This window comes from Acipenser ruthenus, chromosome 1, assembly GCF_902713425.1.
Source record: "Acipenser ruthenus chromosome 1, fAciRut3.2 maternal haplotype, whole genome shotgun sequence".
NCBI classification, from domain to species: domain Eukaryota; kingdom Metazoa; phylum Chordata; class Actinopteri; order Acipenseriformes; family Acipenseridae; genus Acipenser; species Acipenser ruthenus.
This window is the reverse complement of record NC_081189.1, coordinates 77151167-77171505: the sequence shown is the minus strand read 5'-3', so window position 1 is coordinate 77171505 and position 20339 is coordinate 77151167. Positions and strand designations below refer to the sequence as shown.

At 36.4% G+C, this 20339-nt stretch overlaps 1 protein-coding gene across 7 annotated transcripts in view; it reads right to left on the bottom strand.

Moving 5' to 3' along the window:
- LOC117420856 (nuclear factor 1 B-type) overlaps positions 1–19443 on the bottom strand; it is a 154212-nt gene extending 134769 nt beyond the window's left edge. For 2 of the 7 annotated variants that reach the window (XM_059030062.1, XM_059030098.1), the window contains exon 1: positions 19265–19430. In XM_059030062.1, coding sequence (XP_058886045.1) covers positions 19265–19360 — 96 coding nt within the window. In that variant the 5' untranslated portion in view covers positions 19361–19430. Of the gene's footprint in view, positions 1–19264 lie in introns of all 7 variants that reach the window. The other 5 variants (XM_059030081.1, XM_059030068.1, XM_059030076.1 and 2 more) reach the window with 5 other exon arrangements.
- Positions 19444–20339: the final 896 nt, after the last annotated feature.

Here is a 20339-nt window from a genome sequence, read left to right as displayed (position 1 = left end):
TATGTTGCTGAGGAAGAAGTGGTGTCCGATTCAGACTCATTCAATATCTCATGTGCACTTCGGTTTCCCGAAAGGTCAACATTTACATAAATCTTGTCAGTCATGTTTATTGCGATAAATTCTAATATGTCTGCCTTTTTTTCAAAATTCTAGTGTCTATTTACATTCCACCAGTTTTTCACACCCTTATTATCAAGGTCCCCTTTTCTTTCCTAACCCAAGGTCCCTTCACGGTCCAACCACTTCAACGCCCCCTTGCCCCATCACAGTCTTATTGTTACTGCTGTAGTTTCAGTCATTTCGGGCTCTGGGGTCGCCAAGGATTCTGGGCAGGGGAAAAGTATTATGCATTTACAATCTCAACTGCCATAAGCTGTCTCTTCACCAGAGCAATAAGTTCATCAGCATTGTTGGGATTGCCTTGGGCTACCCATTTCCTCAAATTTGAGGGCAACTTTCACAGAAAGTAATCCATTGCCAATATTACTACCACTCAGGTAGGACTATTCTGTTCTGGTTGAAGCCATCATCTTGCTGTGAATAAGTTCAAAAAGCTGTGACCTCAGAGCTTTTCTTTCCTTGAATTTCCACTTACGGAATTGTTATGTTCGTTCAGCTGAAGTTACTCTGGCCCTGGCCTGTATATCTGCCTTCAGCAGGCTGTAGTCCCCGGCGGCCTCAAGTTCAAGGTCAAAGTAGGTCTTTTGCACCTTCCCGCTCAGAAGCGGGGCTACAATACCTGCTCACAATACATGCTATATACCAGTGAAGGATCCTTAGAGGAGGCAAGGATGTTTTTTTTTTCCTCAGAGGCAAGCCTCTGTTATAAACTCCTATCTGCTATAACCATACTACTAGCAATGGCAGATGATGTGGACTGATCCCTGCTTTTAATTGCCATTCACACCCTCCTGACCCCGGCTGAAACATTGCTGTACTGAGTATGCGCAATTATGAGTGAACTGTTGAATAACGGAAATTGCATCATTCGGTTTCGTATCCAATTTTCTGAAGAAAAGTGACCAGAAATAAAAAAAATACTCATATAATAATCATAACGGCAGGAAAAATTAAAATACACAATATATTTAAACAGCTGTTTTATCGTCTTTTTAGCCCTCTGATATACAATGACATTAGAAATGCGTGCAGCAAAGGAGAACAGGCAACAATTATTGAATTAGTTTAAAGAAACCAATGACAGACTAGAACACTTTCATGAATATCACAATGTATTTAAATCATAAAAATACATTATTTTTGCAAAATTGTTAGTTTGACCCTCTACTGCTCCTTTGACAGAACATCTTCCAATCTGACAACTAATGAAGTTATATTCTTCCATAGCTAAAAAGAAACTTAATAGACAATTGTTTGTCAAAAAATGTGCTTCATATTATAATGCCCTGCATAGCAAATATGCTACATCAATTTCACAGACTCCTAACATAATTTTATTTAGCGTTTTTAACTTCAAACAACCATTGTATACTATTAGCAACATCTCTGCTGCCACATGGCGGGAAATTAGACTGACTTTTCATATGTTGCTATGGGAATCAGTTTCTCGTGGCTTACACAGGAAGTTTACACCTGGAGAAAAATCAAGCAATAGTGAAACAAATTCATGGGAGGTACTGACCTGCTAGACATGCTCTGCTCCCTGTATAAATTCTCCCTCATGTCCCGCAGGTGGTATTTGTACATTTGGTAGCAAAGCATTACCATGGCAGTCGTTAACGCAGGGCTTCTGTATCAGAGGCAGAAGCAGCAGCTGGGCCAAGGGAAAGGCATGCCCCTGGAATGTTTTCAAGCACAGGTAGCTACAAGACTGACAAGTGCTGGAAAAGGAAAACCAAAAAGGGGACAACGCTACACCCCCACTGAAGATGTGCGCAAGGTTGGGTGTAACCACTTCACATGGCAAGGAGAGAGGTAGCGATGTAAGCTTTGTCCAGATGGATTCTCTCATGTGAAGTCATGTGAAGTCCATCTTTGTCTCAGTAAAAATAGAAACTGCTTTCTTCAGTACCATGGTGATCTAACACCAAAAATCATTCGATCTCTGTCACAGTAAGTAATCACATGGACAAAATTCTATGAAACACTAACATGTGCACCTGTCTCAAAATAAAAAATTCTGTGGGCAGCACTGGACACAGCTTCTTCTGCATGCACACACATCTGCCTTGATAGAATTGTCTCAATCCCACATGGTTCATGTATCATCAATCACAAATGGAGTTCTCCCCCTGGCTCTCTGAGAGCTGCCTTGGTGGAGTAGAGGCCCCTGTGGCTGGCTCCGCGGCTGGGAAACAGGCTTGGTTTCTCTGGAGGGGGAGACTGGCAAGGGTGAAAAGGAGAGAGTGAGCATGGAAAAGGAAATGGCCAGGGTCCCCTTTGCCTCGTGGAGCTTCACTTGCACCCAGAGGGAGACCATTGCAGCATAGTGGAGGAGGAATGGAAGAAGGAGGAAACGACATGCGAGAGAGAAAAAGGGTATGATCTAGGTTTTAAATAGGGAGTTTGGCAGCCAGTTGACGGGTCCAGAACAGGGGGGAGGAGTCCCACACCCCAAGGTTACAAAAACACCTCCCCAAGATTTGCTCCTCTTGTACTTGCAGTCATTTTGAAAAATGTTCATTCATGATATAATATTTGCATATGAGACTGAAGTGTTTCATTATATAAAAATAACTGCACTGAAAAGCATTTCTAACCTCTAACATCCATGTGCAATTATCAGGGTTGCGCTGATACTGTTATTTTCTGAGTAGTTACCTTTAAGAAGTATTTGTCGGCAGCTATTAAATAGATCAAAACACACCTAGTTATTAATGTGTTGATTTAAAAACAAGAAATGTGCCCTTCCCTCAACAATTGAGTACCAATCAATAACTTCTGCAGTGTGTATTAAAAGTCAACTTGAAGAGAATTTTCCTCTCATCCGGGGCAATTACATTTTTACAGCTGTACTGCCATACGGAGGCCACAAACTGACAATATAAATATGTTGCAAAAGTAGGAAATGCAACTGATTCATCATGTAAATGTGACCTTTCCTTAACCCTAACACAAGATAACACTGTGGAAGCCGAGGGGTGGTATTGTTTTGTGTTAAGTAATTAGCACATATTATTCAATTTAATTGATACCTAACTTCAAATTTCTTACTAAAAGTATGGGCACACCCTGAGTAATTAGAATATCTCGACTGCCTTTACACAATAAAGAGACTGGAGTCTCAAATCGTTTTTTGTGTGCTGTAACTAAAATTTAAAAAGTACTAAAGATATAAATGCTGGGCATGCATGATACCGTACCAAAATCCCTTCACAGAACAAAGTATGTTTGTGCTCACTTATCTATAATCAGGCACTAATGAGGTGAGTTTTAAAAAAGTGCTTTTCAATATAGAATTAGAACATCCTGTTATCGCTACATTTTGTTGTAAACAACATAAGTTTAGCTTATAAACTCGTTGATGCAATGGAAATAATGGTTCTGAGGGTATGAAACTAGGTTATTGGGGAAACTAGGTTATAGCAACTGCTTAGTTACAGGGCAGCTTTGGCCCTGATACAATGTAACCAATACCGGTATATATATATATATAAATAAGTGAATAATACCACACTCCCTACAACCTTCTCTGGCTCATAGGTCATAACTTTGGATGTTAAGTCATAAAGTTGACTTTTAGGTCATAACATTGGCTGTTAAGCCATAAAGGTGTGTATTTAAAAACATAAAAACAACAAAAAATATATAACCTACATACCACATCCTCTTACTACCTGAGTTGCTCCAAAATGTCAGTTTTATTGTAAATTCATTCTCCTGGTTTGCTGTGTTAAATCAAAGCCTCACAATAAACTCTTGCTGATGTGGAAAACAATGGTGCTGATGCTATACCTTTACTAGGCTTTACCATGTTTTTTACCTTGATTTACTATCCTTCTTCTTACCTTTCGCAATGCACTACTATTCTAAAGCAATATAACCTAAAGAGTTTACAAACAAGAGGAAGCCATTTGGTGCATCTTGCTCGTTTGGTTGTTAGTAGCTTATTGATCTCATCAAGCAGCTTCTTGAAGGATCCCCGGGTGTCAGCTTCAACAACATTAATGAGGAGTTGGTTCCAGACCCTCACAATTATCTGCATAAAGAGTTGCCTCCTATTTTCTGTTCTGAATGCCCCTTTATCCAATCTCCATTTGTGACCCCTGGTCCTTGTTTCTTTTTTAGGTCAAAAAAGTCCCTTGGATCGACATTGTCAATACCTTTGAATGCTTGAATCAGATCGTCACATAGTCTTCTTTGTTCAAGACTGAATAGATTCAATTCTTTAAACCTGTCCACATATGACATGCCTTTTAAACCAGGAATAATTCTGGTCGCTCTTCTTTGCACTCTTTCTAGAGCAGCAATATCCTTTTTGTAGCAAGGTGACCAGAACTGAACACAATATTCTAGATGAGGTCTTACTAATGCATTGTAAAGTTTTAATATTAGTTTCCTTGATTTAAATTCAACACTTTTCACTATATATCCTAGCATCTTGTTGGCCTTTTTTATAGCTTCCCCATATTGTCCAGATGAAGACATTTCTGAGTCAAAATAAACTCCTCATAGATTCCTTCTTCAATTTCAGTATCTACCATATGGTATTTATAATGCACATTTTTATTGCCTGCTTGCAGTACCTTACACTTTTCTATATTAAATGTAATTTGCCATGTGTCTGCCCAGTTCTGAATACTGTCTAGATCATTTTGAATGACCTTTGCTACTGCAACCGTATTTGTCACTCCTATTTTTGTGTCATCTGCAAATTTAACAAGTTTGCTTACTATACCAGAATCTAAGTAATTAATGTAGATTAGGAAGAGCAGAGGACCTAATACTGATCCCTGTGGTACACCTGGTTACCTCGCTCCATTTTGAGGTTTATCGTCTAATCAGTACTCTCTGTTTTCTACATGTTAACCACTCCCTAATCCATGTGCATGCATTTCCTTGAATCACTACTGCGTTCAGTTTGAAAATTAATATTTTATGCAGATCTTTGTCAAAAGCTTTCTGGAAATCTAAATAAAACATGTCATATGCTTTGCAGTTACCCATTGTCGATGTTGCATCCTCAAAAAAATCAGGCAGGTTAGTTTGACATGATCTCCCTTTCCTAAAACCATGCTTACTGTCTCCCAGGATACTGTTACCATAATTTTCCATTTTGGAGTTTGAGATATAATAATTTTCTTACTATAGTTTCCATAAGTTTACATATAAGAGAAGTCAGGCTTAATGGTCTGTAGTTACCTGGTTTAGTTTTGTCTCCCTTTTTGTGGATCGGTATTATGCTTGCAATTTTCCAGTTTGTCGGTACAATCCCTGTGACAAGAGACTGTTGCATGATCTTGGTTAGCGGTTTGTAAATAACTTCTTTCATTTCTTTAAGTGCTATTGAGAGGATCTCATCCGGCCCAGGGGATTTGTTTATTTTAAGAGCTCCTAGTCCCTTTTACACTTCTGCCTCTGTTATGCTAAAGTTATTTAAACCATTTTGGCAATTTTGTTTTAGATTTAGATTTGTCTACTTTTGGGATGTAATTGTTTTGTGCCTCTAGTACTAAATTTTTATAAAACAGCCATCCTTTTTCCATGGATGTTTTCTCTATTTTACTCCAATCTACTTCTGTTAGTCCCTGTTTCATACCTTCATAGTTTGCCTTTCTAAAATTGTAAACCTTAGCTTTAGTCATTACTTTTGGGTTTTAAAAAGCACTTCAAATGAGACCATGTTGTGGTCTGAGTTTGCCAATGGTTCTCTGACCTCTGTTTTAGCTATTCTGTCTTCGTTATTTGAAAACACTAAATCACGGCAAGCCTCCCCTCTAGTTGGTGCCTTGATAAATTGCGTTAGGAAGCAGTCATTTGTCATTTCCACCATTTCAATTTCGTCTGTCGTGCTCCCCACCAGGTTTTTTCATTTTATATGGGGGAAGTTGAAATCCCCCATTAATATGGCTTCTCCTTTGCTGCACGCATTTCTAATGTCATTGTATAACAGATTATTTTGCTCAGTGTCTGAATTTGGCGGTCTATAGCATGCCCCTATTATTATGCTCTTTGAATTTCTGTCCATTATTCTGACCCATATTGATTCTGCATTCTTTTTTTCTTCCAGATTTAACACCTGGGCTTCAAGACTATTTTTGATGTATAGCGCTACCCCTCCGCCTCTTTTGTCCTGCCTGTCTTTCCTATACAGTGTATACCCACTAATATTATATTATACTCCATCACTCTCGGATTAACCAAGTTTCTGGAACACCTATCACATCGTAGTTACTTGTTAGTGCAGTAGCTTCAAGTTCTAACATTATGTTTCTGAGACTTCTAGCATTTAAATATATACATTTAATGGCTGTCTTACCTGAGTTGTTGCCCTTGTTTTGATGTAGTCTCCTTTCTGTTTTTTTGTTGATTTCTCCCCCCTTCCTTTCTAGTTTAAATGCTTTTGTTAAATGTCCCAAGCCAAAGGTGAGGGCATTTAACATAACTTGAAGGGCCTTACCAGATGGTAAAGCCCTCTCTGAGGGTTCTATTGCTATTAGAAAATGGATATGTTAAAAAAAAATACATTTACAGTGTTTCTGTTAGTTATTTTTGTTTGTTTTATGCAGCACTAGTTTTTGTTGCTAATGAATACAAATGTTTTCCACAATATGCGTTTTTTTCAGAATTCCATGTGTACTCTGGTAGCTTCAGGCTTTAATATCTCAGTGGTGGTCTATGTCGCATCCTTAGTATGTCCAATAGCATAAATAAAAAAGCAAACATGGTTTGTGAACGTTTGCAAAATATGTAAATAGATAAAAGCCCAGGTAACTTTTTATATTTTAATTAGTATTTGAGTGCAGGTTCATGTCGTTTTATACATTTTAGTATTTGATTTTAGTCCTATAATGTATTTAAAAATAATAATAATACAAAAAAAAAAAACTGTAATTAAAAATATCTACTGGTCTACATGTGTTAATGCTGATCATGCTATTTATTCAGTAACTTTATTCAAAGCAGTCTTTATTCAAAGTTCTCCTTCTTGGCTTTGTTAGAGAAAAGAGCACTGTTCTGTGTTGTTACTGTGATATGCTGAAATAACATTGCTGAAAGCAATCAGACTGCATCCAGTTGTTTGAATTATTCACTTTGTCATTCAAACCACAGACAAGTTTCTGTTGTAATTACTGTATTGCCACTGACAGCAAACACGTTTTCATTTTATTTATTTATTTTTTAACTTTGCTATACTAAATTTAAATAGATTGAAATTTAAATGATATAGCGAGGAAGCAGACTTCAGTCCAGTCTACATTGACAGACAGCATTCAGAGGGTGTGTTATGTACTAAAACAGAGATTTTCTTTCATCAAGCAAAAAAAAAAAAGTAAAATACATGAATACTTTATTTATGTATTTTCCGGCAGATTGATTTGCAACAGCAATTAAGCATAGTTTGAACGATAACATTTGCGGTCCTTTAGCAGAGTTTAAAGACCTTGTATTGACCATTCAGGTAAGGAAATCTCTGATCCATTTTTTAATATTGTATAATAAGGTCTCACTTAGTCCTAACCACCTAAGAGACAATAGGGGATACAGGCCATTTTCACAAAGTACTGTATTAGCCATCATCCTAAGTCTGAAAAACAAAACAACTGTAACAGAATTAGCAAGGAACTCTGGTGAATGAAAAAAATCTTTAATAAATTAACCTCACAAATTATTTATTCCATGATTTTTAGCATCAACATTTTCTTTTCCTTTTCAAACAAAACAGTGATATTAACTGAGCCAAGTGGTAAATGCTCTGTAAATATTTTTTTCCTATTCTTTTACAATGATGTCAGTTTAACCATTATTTCTTTGGTACTTGTTCTTCAACTCCTTATGCTGTTTGCGCTGTAAATAGACTGTTTACACATAACATATATTATTTACATCCAATCTGCTTGGCCATGTCTTTCATTTCATGATTAAGAAACGTATTCCGATTGTGGAGCTGCTCATAATGAAAAACACACAGATAAGCATGCACTGTACACAGTGCATTTGCTCCCTATTTTTACTAAATATAAGATAAGATAATTACATCCTGTGTAGTACACTGACAAAAGTATTTGGTCTAAACAAAAATTCCCTGATAAAATCAGTGTACATTGCCTACTAAAGGCACAGAAAATCTCAGATACCTGATCTCTGGTCACATGCCTTAACTTTATTAGTCAATAAACCCTTTGTTACCTCTTTGGTGTTGCACAAAAAGCTTTTTTCCCATCAAACATCACTGCTTTCCTTGTTTCAGTTTTGCTGTAAAATTACAGTGCTCCTCATTATGTTAGTATTTCTGAATTCAAAATGTTGGCCAATTCATGGTTAGAACATGTTATAAGTAGGGGATAACACATGACAGGGCGTGGGTTGTGTTGCATTAACCTCACTAACACCCGTGATTCTCCTTCTTATACACCTGTGGCTGGAGCCTCATTAACCATTAATCATTCAATTAATGTCCCAGCCACATTCCCACGTGTTTTCTCCTCACACACACACACACACACACACACCTCATACCGGCAGGGCCTGCCACATACCCACCCCCGTGCACAGTACACCTGGCCGCAAACGGCCACCTCCCCCTGAAACACCAACCCCCTCCCCTCATGTACATCCTTCTCAATGTGGATTCTTTTGGGCGGTGGAGGTAGTCTCCTCGCCCCTCTTTCAGCAGTGGCAAAGCTGGCAGCATAAATACCGCTAGCGGCAATGCTGGCAGTGGTACCGCTGGCAGTGGAAATGCTGCCAGCGGCGCTTTGCACTCTGGCAGCAGCAACGCAAGCCCTTCCGAAATGTGTAGCTGGCAGTGGTGCGGGGCACTGCAGCAGCGGCAATGCTGGAAGTGGCGCAGGGCACTCTTGCTGTGGCCATGCTGGCAGTGGTGCAGGCACTCCAGCAGTGACCACACTGGCAGTGGCAATGCTGGCATGGGCAATGCTGGCCCCTCTGGCAGCGACAATGCTGTCGGCAGTGCAGGCCACTCCAGCAGTGGCAACGCTGACAGCAGCAATGCTGGCCTCAACGCTGGCCCCTCCAGACGTGCAGCTGGCAGTGGTGCAGGGTACTCCGGCAGTGGCAATGCTGACAGTGGCAATGCTGGCAGCAACGCTGGCACCTCCTCCTCCTCCTCTTGGAGAGGGCAGTTGAACGTGAAGAGCCCCCACCCCCACAGGCTCTGAGGTAGGTGTCCCAGCTGCCCTCCCGATGTGTAGCTGGAGACAGCTCCCCCTTCTTGGGCCCTCTGGCAGGCCGCTCAGAGACAAGAAAGCTGCAGCTTAAGCGCTATTGCACACGTTTAATAACAATACAGTTAACAAGCAAAAACACATTAACAAAACAAAAGGCACAAGGGCCAAGGTCTAGCAACAGCAACACAGCAACACGTACTTTCACCAACAGCGACATTAACCTCACTAACACTTGTGATTCCACCTCTTATACACCTCTTATACACCTGTGGCTGGAACTTCATTAACCATTAATCATTAAATTATGGCCCCAGCCACATTCCCACATGTTTTCTTCACACACACCCATACACCTTCTACCGGCAAGGCTTCCGCCCTGCCACAGGGATACAAATCAACTTGACATGGTTCAAAGATGTCCATGTGAAAATGTAACATTTCCTGTTTATTGTTGTCTTTACAACTGAATCCTACATCCAGCTCATGCAGTGACACATTTAGGCGTTGTCAGCTATAGCACCTTCCATGACCCTGTGTGGGTGTAGTCATAAAATCATGCTGCCCATCGTTTGGTGCCTCTAATGTTTCATTACTCATAAGTGAAAGTTTTTCCTAAACAGCAGAAAGAAATGCCCAAGTGATTTATATTTGTCCTGTATCATTCAAGTATGTTACGGTATAAAAACAAGCAAAAAACATTTTAGATACAGGTAGGAACACAATATATTGTTGCTACTTTATGTTACAATAGTTTTTGTCCCCCTCTGAAAATATTAGCTTGCCTTTGCACTTGCTTCATAATAGGGCCAATTATTAACTTTAATTTAAGACAGTCAGTCTGTATGCAGAGAAAATCCAGGAGTGAATCATGAATGTCAAGATCACATCAGTGGCCCCAGGGCTGAGGGAGATATATTAGTGTTTATACATATATAAAATATAGATCCTTTGAGGAGCGCTAAGCAAAGTTTTAAAAGCAATTACATATTATTAGCATTAGGACTATTATCACTGGTCTTTCTTTTCTTGTGTTGAAGATTTTTAGTTTTTTTGCTTGTATTATCATACATTAGTTGGAAATCTGCACATTTTACAAATACTACATAATGCAAAGTTTCTGCTGCTTCCTGGAGCTCCCTTAGAAAAGTGCACCATAGTAACAGCATAGCAAAGTGCAATAACGCATAGTGAAAGCATGTAAAGCATAGGAAAGCATTGTAAAGAACAGAGAGGGATGGATTACTGTGCACATTGTAATCTTTTAAACCGGCTAACTTGTAGGGCTTTATCGCTTCATGCGTTGCACACCAGTGATGTAGTAGCAATCAGACCATGTGACCTACCCAAATGGCACCAGGAATCCTCACTTTATGTACAGGACTGTATCTGAGACTTTTGCATTTATATCCTGAATTAATGTAAAAAAAAAAAAAAAAAAAGTAAGAAACCAAAAGATTCTCAGCCCAATAAAAGGGGGGTCAGTAATAATGTAAAGCTAATAAGAAGTAACTAAATGGATTCAGTTAAATAATACAGTTGCTGCATACTAAATGATGACAAACGTATTTATTGTCAGACACACATAGATTACGCCTCTACTGCTTGGCAATGCTGCAATGCTATTAAAACTGCTGAGCTTTGTATTTTACAGTTACCCATTGCATTCAAATACTTTTTGACTGAGTATCCAACACCCCACCCCCACCACCCATTTTTTCTGAAGACCCAAATAAACAATGGTAAGCATTGTGAAACAGTTATTGAGCACAGATATTTTCTAAGCTCCACTGCTAAAGAAATGAGTTGACCCTCTGCCCTCAACAACCAAGCTGAATAGAACTTTACTGACTTCACATTTGCTAAAATCCTGTAGGTAAATCCTTTCATTTCTGAATTATGAAGAACACCTGAGACAGAAAAATTGTGGATACTAGTTTTTACATAACAGAAATGCTTAAGTGTATTTATTCTTTTAGAACTATGAAAGGGCCGTTATAAACCAATCAAACAATGATCTGATGGCACCTGTAGAAGGTACAGACTCCCAAAGATAAGAATCTTAGACTCATGAATCGAAAGACCAAATTCCGATTTGATTACTAGATAAAACGCAAAACCTTATTACCATATTTATTAGAAAAAACATATTTCATAAGAAAAAAAATGTATGTAAATAATTTCATTTCAGTGAACAGTCTCTAAATAATATTTCTACAATCCTGGATCAATCATGAATTTGTATGTAATGCAATGTACCCAATGATCTCTAGCACTCATATGCAGACCATTACACAGAATTGTATTTATTTTAAATGTATTTTATGCAGTATAAATCTCTTGTAGCTTAATTATGTATTTTTTTTATAGTGTTTAATTTAATTGCCCCCTCATTCATCTATGCTGACAAAGCACAGTTCAAGAAAGAAAAAATAAATAATTAAGTAGAAGTATACTGTAGATTTTTCTTTTTTTTTAGGCTACTTAAAACAGATTATAAATTATATTAAATGGCAACGTGATCTTTAAAAACATAGTTTCATTTGAAAACGAACACAGATGCCACTTCCGGTTCTGAAAAATAATATGTTGCTAGTTAACTTTGTGGTAGATGAAATCTAAAACTAAGGTCGATGTACATTCTGAGAAGCTGCAAAAATCCTGAAATTGAAGTGGAGGAGAGAAATAATGCAGGGGTGTTTTACCTTTCGTGAGGGAATTGAAGTTACCATTTCCATGAATCAGACCAAATCTCAGACAAAACAAAGAAGGGTCTGGAACCACGCAACCACCCATGTTAGAGCATGAAAACAACAGAAAGGAAAAACATGTATTTTCTATTTTAATAATTGATGCATCTCGCCTAGATATTTACATATTTAGACGCATGTGGAAGTATACAAATCCTTTTTGCAGTTGTGGGTGGGCTATAAGCTAGATTGCTTTTAGAATTCATAATAATTGGTAGTCACAAGAAGGGTAGCGAAAATGTAATACATGATTTTAATAAAAAAAAATATGTATGTATGCCAAGAAATGAGCTATGCAGGTTGTAATGTGTTTTTTTTTTTCCTATTACATTCTATTATATCATAGGCAACATTATGTTTGTGTTGCAGACCCAGGTATTAAATGCAACATAAAGGCAACATAAAAAGTCACAAAATAAAAATAAAAAAAGTTTTCCTATATTATGTTAAGTTTTGTGTGAAAAGAGTATTCTTTTTTTTATTGCTGCACTCAAACAATGGCTGAAGATGAGAATATAGCCTGTAGTCAAAACATTCAAATTTTGAAATAAATAAACTCTAAACACTAACAAATACTACCTCAGCTAATTATGTCTGTATGAAGCCTATAAACTGTAAAATATGTTACTCGCAGTCACTCAACAGCGGAGCATGTGTAGAATTATCGAATTACAGCATCCAATAGTGTAGAGTAAAACCTGTTTAACCTGGCCTCGCGTGGGACAAGAAAAATGTGCCGGATAATACAGTGTGCTGGTTTATAGAAGTAGAAACTGTTAAATCGAATACTGTACCTAGAAAAAAGGTACAAATGACAAACTATTTTAACTCTTTGAAAAATGATATTACAATATGAGTGAATTAGGACTACTGTCTGTCCAGTTATACCCTGTAATTCAAGGATTGTATTAACTACAATTTTATTCTCCATTATGTAAACCAGTAATTTACTGCAGATGTACAATACCCACTGGACATGGATGTATTTACGTAATAGACTTGATTATAAACGAAATAAAAATCACGGAACTTGCTTACAGACCATAAAAAAGTAGAAAAATCAATCTTTATTTTTACACTTGTATAGTCTATAGTTTGGTGTACTTTGGTATGATGTAATGTGCCCATTTTATATTTAATATATATATTTTTGAATTGTTTTTTAAATGTGAATCTTCAAGCGAGCTGCGTAAGAGCAACTTTAAAGTTGTCTTTAAAAACGCTTGCATGTTTGTGTTTTTATATTGCGTTAATTTGACACAACCCCTACAAGGCAATGCGTTAGAGAAGCACTTTGAATTTTTGTTTTAATACCAACATTTATCCCACCTTAGCTAAAGCGACCACATAATTTAGATTTAATCTGCCACATGTTCTGCAGGATCCTGCAAAGTTATACAAATTGGAGTTATGTTTGTAACACAATTCCAGAACAATAAGATGCAGTAACAAACATGAGCATGATGGTAGTTTAAAAAAATAGCTTGTTAAACTGCTGGTATTAAAGTTAGCTAATAATACATCAATAACAGAATCCAAAACAGATGTATTTTTCTAGCACTGTCATTAGACGTCTATCAGACTTTGTTTTTCTTACAGTTAACAAAATACTACAAGGACAGATCTTTAGTTGGTCGTGAATTCAATTCACCTTATGTTATTATAGCTTTGGTTTTAGATTTAATTTAAGTATCTTTTAAATTAAGCTGAAACCTAGGAGACATATGCAATGACTGACCTAATTCAAAAATCAGTATTACAAGTCATACTTTCCCTTTTATATCCCTTATGACATATCATGCTTACGTTAGAATAATATATATATATATATATATATATTTTAACATTATAATTATTGTTATTAATAAAAAATACCACTGCTGATAATAATATCTTTAAACTGAATACATAACAAAACTGAGTTAGCAGTAGTTATTTAAATAATTGCTTTATTCTGTTGTTTATGGGACACAATTATAGACTTTTTTTTAAATCCAGTAGCTAGCAAATAGGATTGTATTTATTAAAAATCAATGTCATTACATGTTCTGATCCTGCTGCTCCACCACTAATTGGCTTCTCATTTTATTAGGGGGAATGGTAACATGTTGATAAAAAACAAGTTAATACATGCCTTCTGATTTTAAACATCAACCACAGTCTGACCTTAATTTCTTACAATTTAAAACCATTAATCTCTGAATTAGTGCCATACTTAATGCTAATGTTATTCACAATTAGTTAGCATTATGCTAATCTAAGACTGAAATGTATTTAAATCTGCATGACGTTGTCTGAGCACCAGATTGCTTGGGGTTTGTACATAAACTGACATTAGCTTCCCAGCTGTACTTAACAATTGAGACAGAAGAAAAATCCTGACAATCAAGATTGCATTAGAGTTGTTTCTTAATGAACAACTGTTTGCTTCAGGGATTATAGACAAATTATGGTTTCCCCTCTCTGACCAGGCAGTCCAGCATCGTTGAGGGGGTTTCATTTTTCATGAATACCCTTTAATAGACTGAGGAGGGCTGGGCAGTCAGGCTGAAGTCTAATGTTTCAAGTAATTTAATTAGTTCCTTTTCAAAGTACTCATCATTTAAGAGTCCCAATTCCTTTAACCCCTTCATGCAAATGTAAGACAGCAATTAGACAGGCCTCTTGGTAAGAGCTATTTCATCAGTGGCACTTATCATCGGTCAAAGTGTCTGATCACAATGGACAACTCGAAAAGATTTGGTACCTTTATAATACAAAATATATTCAATTAAAAAAGTGTAACATGCACTATGCTCCTTATTATGCATTCTAAGGTAAGTATTGCACAGACCCCCCCAAAATAATTATAAATATTAATTATTTAATCAAATACTACACTTTTTTAATTGTTTAAACCAAAAAAGATTAACTTCCTAATAACAATTAACAAGAACTGTACATGCATCAGCAGTTGTGTTATTCAACATCGAAAGCCGACAAAAATAAATGAAAATAAAAACCATGAAACTGTGCATAATATTTTTTTAAAAAAAAGCTTTTTTGGTATGCATTTTCTTTTCAGATACAGGTCCTGTATTTTGCTCTGAATACAAAGAAACTCAAAACACACACACATATATATATATATATATATATGTTATGAAGTACTACAACTATAAACCATGTAAAACACATTTCAAATGTAACTGTAACACAAATTCCTGGTACAGAATGTAAAAATAGTGCAATTATCCTTCATTGTCATTTTCTGCCTGAATGGTTTGGTATCATTTTGCATCGTTTTACTTAATCTTACATGAACTAATCTAGTCTGTAAAAAATGTAGGGCAAGGATAAAACTACAATAAGTGCATTGATACATCTGTCACTTCAGCCACATGTTTGGTTTGGATTAATAAGCTCATTGTAAATCAATTTGTGGGGTTCATCATTGCACATGACAGGAGCTTGTGTAAAGGTTTGGCAAGGAAGTTACTGGTAAGAGGGTACTGGTATGGTGTATTTTTATTCCAACAACAGATTCTAGCTGTTTCAGGTTTTTTAGGTTCATATCACAGCATATCTAATGCATGAAATGGGCAGGTACTCCGCATTTTGGTAGTAGCACTTTGTATTGCCTGAAAAGGCTTACAGTTTTTAGTTTTTTTTCATAATGACACTTGTATTATTCAATATCAAACACCTCATAGTGCCATTCTTCCATGGTTAACTGTGTGGAGCAATACATTTTAGAGTTTAGAGCATCAAAAAATAGTTAAATCACCTCTGATTTCAGTGTTTCCAGTTGACAGGGGTGTGACTGTCACCTAGTGACAGAGGAGCACTGTGTTGTAGCTCATCTATGGTGGTTTTATACTAAACATGTGTTGTTGTTTTTTTTTTGTTTAGCTAAGAGTTCAGCTCCAAATTGTCACGATTATACATAGGTTTGTTTCTATTGTCAATATACACAGTACATGTATTTTTTTAGCACCAGTATAACGTTTTTAAATCTTAAAAGTTTATAGGCTGACTTGGAATTTGTCTCATTTGATGGTTAAAAAATCATGTTTATTGAAGCAGACCATTTCTGGGGGCTTCTGTTAAAGCCAGATACGCTTGTTTCATGCAGCTTCCTGTTGCTGCCAAAAAAATCTCACCAGTTGTATGTATTTCTCCTAATCCTCTCTGCAGAATTGCAAATATATTTTGCAAAACAGAACACTGCAGTGAAAAAAAACATTTTGGATCAAGATCATTAACAGGCTAAGCTTGCAGGCTAAACAAGACATGGATTCAAAAGATAACAGTACTTATTTTTTACAAAGACTGTAAAGATTATTAGCTATAGGATTTTTTTTTTATAACCTTATGTATTTACTTCAATAATAATAATAATAATAATAATAATAATAATAATAATAATAATACTTGGACAACTGTTATAAAAAGCACAGTAATTATGCAGGGGAATTATGATTTGAGAAGTCCCTAACAAACTTCAATATCAATCGAAGCAGCAATTAATGTTACTTACATTTTCTAAATTTGAGTTACATTTGAAATTAACCGCACAAGCTATCTTTTAGGTCAAAGATTTACTTGAACTGAAACAAAAGTCTTGATTACACCTTGAGTTAATTTTTTTGTTTTAGCTACAGTATCAGATTATAAAAATGCTACTGGTTAGTTATCAATTGTTTTTACTAGAAAAAATACATGTTTTATACAACAAATACACCGTACACATAAGAAACCTTGGATGATTCCCTTCACTCACAAGAGCAGAGCTACAATAGAAGCTTACAGCATATATTAAAAAGTGGCTAGATTACAGCCCTCTGTAGCGGATCAATATTTTACAGTTTATGCAGTTTAACATCTTGCTTTCAGTCACACGATTAAGGCATATGTGTTTCTCACTATACTTTTACTTGAAACAGATGACAATGTATTTGTTTGATTCCTTTTAAAATAACTTGCTGAAGGTTAATGTTTCCCTTCATACATTTCTCTTTAACTGAAAGGTAATGGGTCCCCACAAGTATGCAGAGTATATTTGCATGCAATATGTTGTTTGATTTACTAAAAATACATTTTTAATTTTAAGGTATTACAGAAAAAGACTACAGATTAAAAAAAACAAGAAAACTCATTGTACATTTACTTATTTTATGTTGACTGTAGTTAAAATACACTAGAGCCTTCATAGGGGTCAAATTATAAGCAAACTATTTATCTCAGACTGTTAAGCCACTGAAAAACAAATACTTTGCTCAAAATGTTAAAGACATTTTGGGGAAAAGTTCAGTCCATATTCTAAAGATACACTTTAATTTAATTCAGCTACTGTAGCTAACACGTACAGAGTTTGGGATAATTATTTTAATTTGTGGTTGATTGATAACAAACATCTAATTTTACTGCTAAAACGCACTGTTCAGTATTACGTAGTTTACACTTTTAAAAGTGCAATGTTGTCCACAAATTATTTTAAAAGGTAAGCCTAAATAAAAAATATCATTAAAAAAACTGAGAATGAATTGGAAGTTTCTAAATCAATACAACTGTCCTTTTTTTATTTTTAAAACTAAGCTTTTTAACTTTGACTTACCTTTCAAAGTATCCAGGTGGTTACTATTATTATATAACAAAACACACAACAAATATAACTTGTAAACCACATGTAAAAGCACCCTTACATTAATGAGAACATTTATGAAACGCCAGATTATAAAGCACTTCTTCGCAAGTGTTCTTTTAGATCAATGCAAACATACAATAATGTCAAGCCAGCATAAAATCTTTTTTTTTTTTTCCATCTCACAATGTATTATGATGACAAACAACAGATAAGTAGTTAAAACGAATTCCTGATGAGAATTTTATTTCTTACATGGTAAAAAAAGGACCATCACAACTCTTCAACCCGTTTAAAAAGACACATTGTTGAATAAAATAAAATTTGCAATGAGGTGCAGTGTCACTGAAATTCAATTGAACTATACCTCAGAATAGTCCTTAAACTGTTGCAGCTCTTGGGAAATAAATAAATAAAAATAAAGTAGGAAGGCATTTACCAGTTACCAAAAAGATGCCTAATGCCCGAGTAAGAGGACACGCTGTCCACCGATGTTTCTCTGAATTCACTGTCTAGGAATAAAGTGCCTATTGTCTAAACACTGTGCTAATTGTGAAAAAAACAGACCATGCAGTAAGCATAATAATTATCCAGACAAATAAGCAAAGACAGTGAGCAAGATATGGAAAAAAAAACTACTGCCAGACTGAAAAACCCAAGAACTAAATTAATATTCATAATGGAATGTCAGCCAGCAGAAGGTCCTCATTCATGACAAGGCAAAGCATAACAAGAGGCCATTGTCTACACAACAACAATTAGCATACACAGAAAATGTTCAACTATCACTTGTGAGTGCTGCAGTAGTTATGATTTCCCAGTGCACTTGCTTCTCTTGAGTTTAAAGGGTTGCTGTTGCTGTCTGGTACAGAAACAAAGTTGTTTTGAGGGAAACACTTTTTTTCAAATTCAACTGTAGCAATAAGTGTGGAATTAAAAGCCCTGGTTGTTTAAACAAAGAAATACAGTCTGAATATGCATAGCCTCATTAACTATATTTAAGCATGTCAAGCAGCATACTCATCAGTGATTGCTTGACTTACTGTATTCATTATCGGAAGACAACATGAAATTAATTCCAGCATGGTGGACAAGTGCGTAATTAAGAAGTAGCAACCAACTGTCACAATACACTTGCAAAATAATTATTCACTGGTAAAATTAAGAAGTGGATCACTCTAGCAAACTATTTAAACTAAGTCAGCCACAATTAGCCGGCACAACAGTCACACATTGGCCCCCCTTTTCCTTTTTTCAAATTGCTTCCACCCTATGAATATTCTCACACAAGCCAAGTTTGGGGGGCACATTGTAACATTTGCATTTTGTTGTGAAAGCTGAAGTGACAATAAACACGCTGGCTCCCAAAACGAAGGGTCCGGGTCCTGTCTCAAAAAACAAAAGCCCATTCTAATACAGGGAAGGGGGGGGGGGGGGGTAACGGAGTAAGGAGAAGTTGTACAAAGTGATTGCCCTTGAACTTTATAACACATGCATTGCGGCAACCAAGGAGGAGTTAGTTTATACCAAAAAAAAAAGAAAAAGAAAAAAATAGAAAAAAATAAATTCTCACGCCAACTTACCATCCACCAGGTTCTGGCTGACATGTCATAACATAGCTGCCATTTTATGGAGCCGTCCGATGCTTTCCCAGCCATTACTCTGTCAGCAGCCTTCATCAGATGCAGCTCAATGGAAGATAAGACACCTAATCAAGGAAACATCAGCTGTGGCATGCTGTGCTACATGTAGGCCAATCCTTATCAGACTGCATCATGGGAACAGCTCTCGTACTACCAATGATTCCAACCTCACAGCTATAATGACAAGGATCAGCTTTTTTTTCTCCTTTACTTTAGGGAATAGTTGAAAACGGCAACATCGTTCTTTTGTGTGCTCAAGAGTTTAAAAGTCCAGCAAGTGGGTGTCTAACTGCTTTGCAAGGCAATGCCGGCTAAGGTTTATTTGCATTCTTTTCTGTTGTATATTGTTCAACTCAATCTGTGGTCCTCTCTCTCTCTCTCTCTCTCTCTCTCTCTCTCTCTCTCTTTCTCTCTCTCTTTCTCTCTCTCTCTCTCTCTCCGTGTAGATGAAGGGAGGCCCAAAAAGCCAGGAATTAATATCCCAAACAAAGACATAAGAGTCTCATCGGCACAATCGGGCATGGTTCAGATGTCACCGAGTATATACAAGGACTGGAACACACAGGTAGCTAGCTGCTGCAGCTGGCCCGCCAGAGCTTGCCAAAGGCTACATCTCCAACTCTCATATGGAAACAGTTTAACTCTTCGGAGTCAAAAAACAACACCAAAAAATAAGTCTGTGCAAACTGAAAGCAAACACGACAGAACTGTGTAACTAACATAAAATGCACCGCTGGATTCATGTGGAGATAATCTGATAATTCATGAGACTCATATTTTGTACGGCTGCAAATCTCTCTTGTCCTCCTTTTGGAAAGTACAATGAGGGACAATTCTGCTATGTTAGTTATCTCTCTCTCTTTATTGCTTTGAATATACTGTAACTATACATCATGTTTATGGCTGTTTGGTTTTTAAATACAATTTCCAGGATAGATATTCTTAAGAAGCATAACTCGATAAGCTTCTACTGTCCATTTTAAGATTCATAACCCCACTTTAAAGATACAATTTG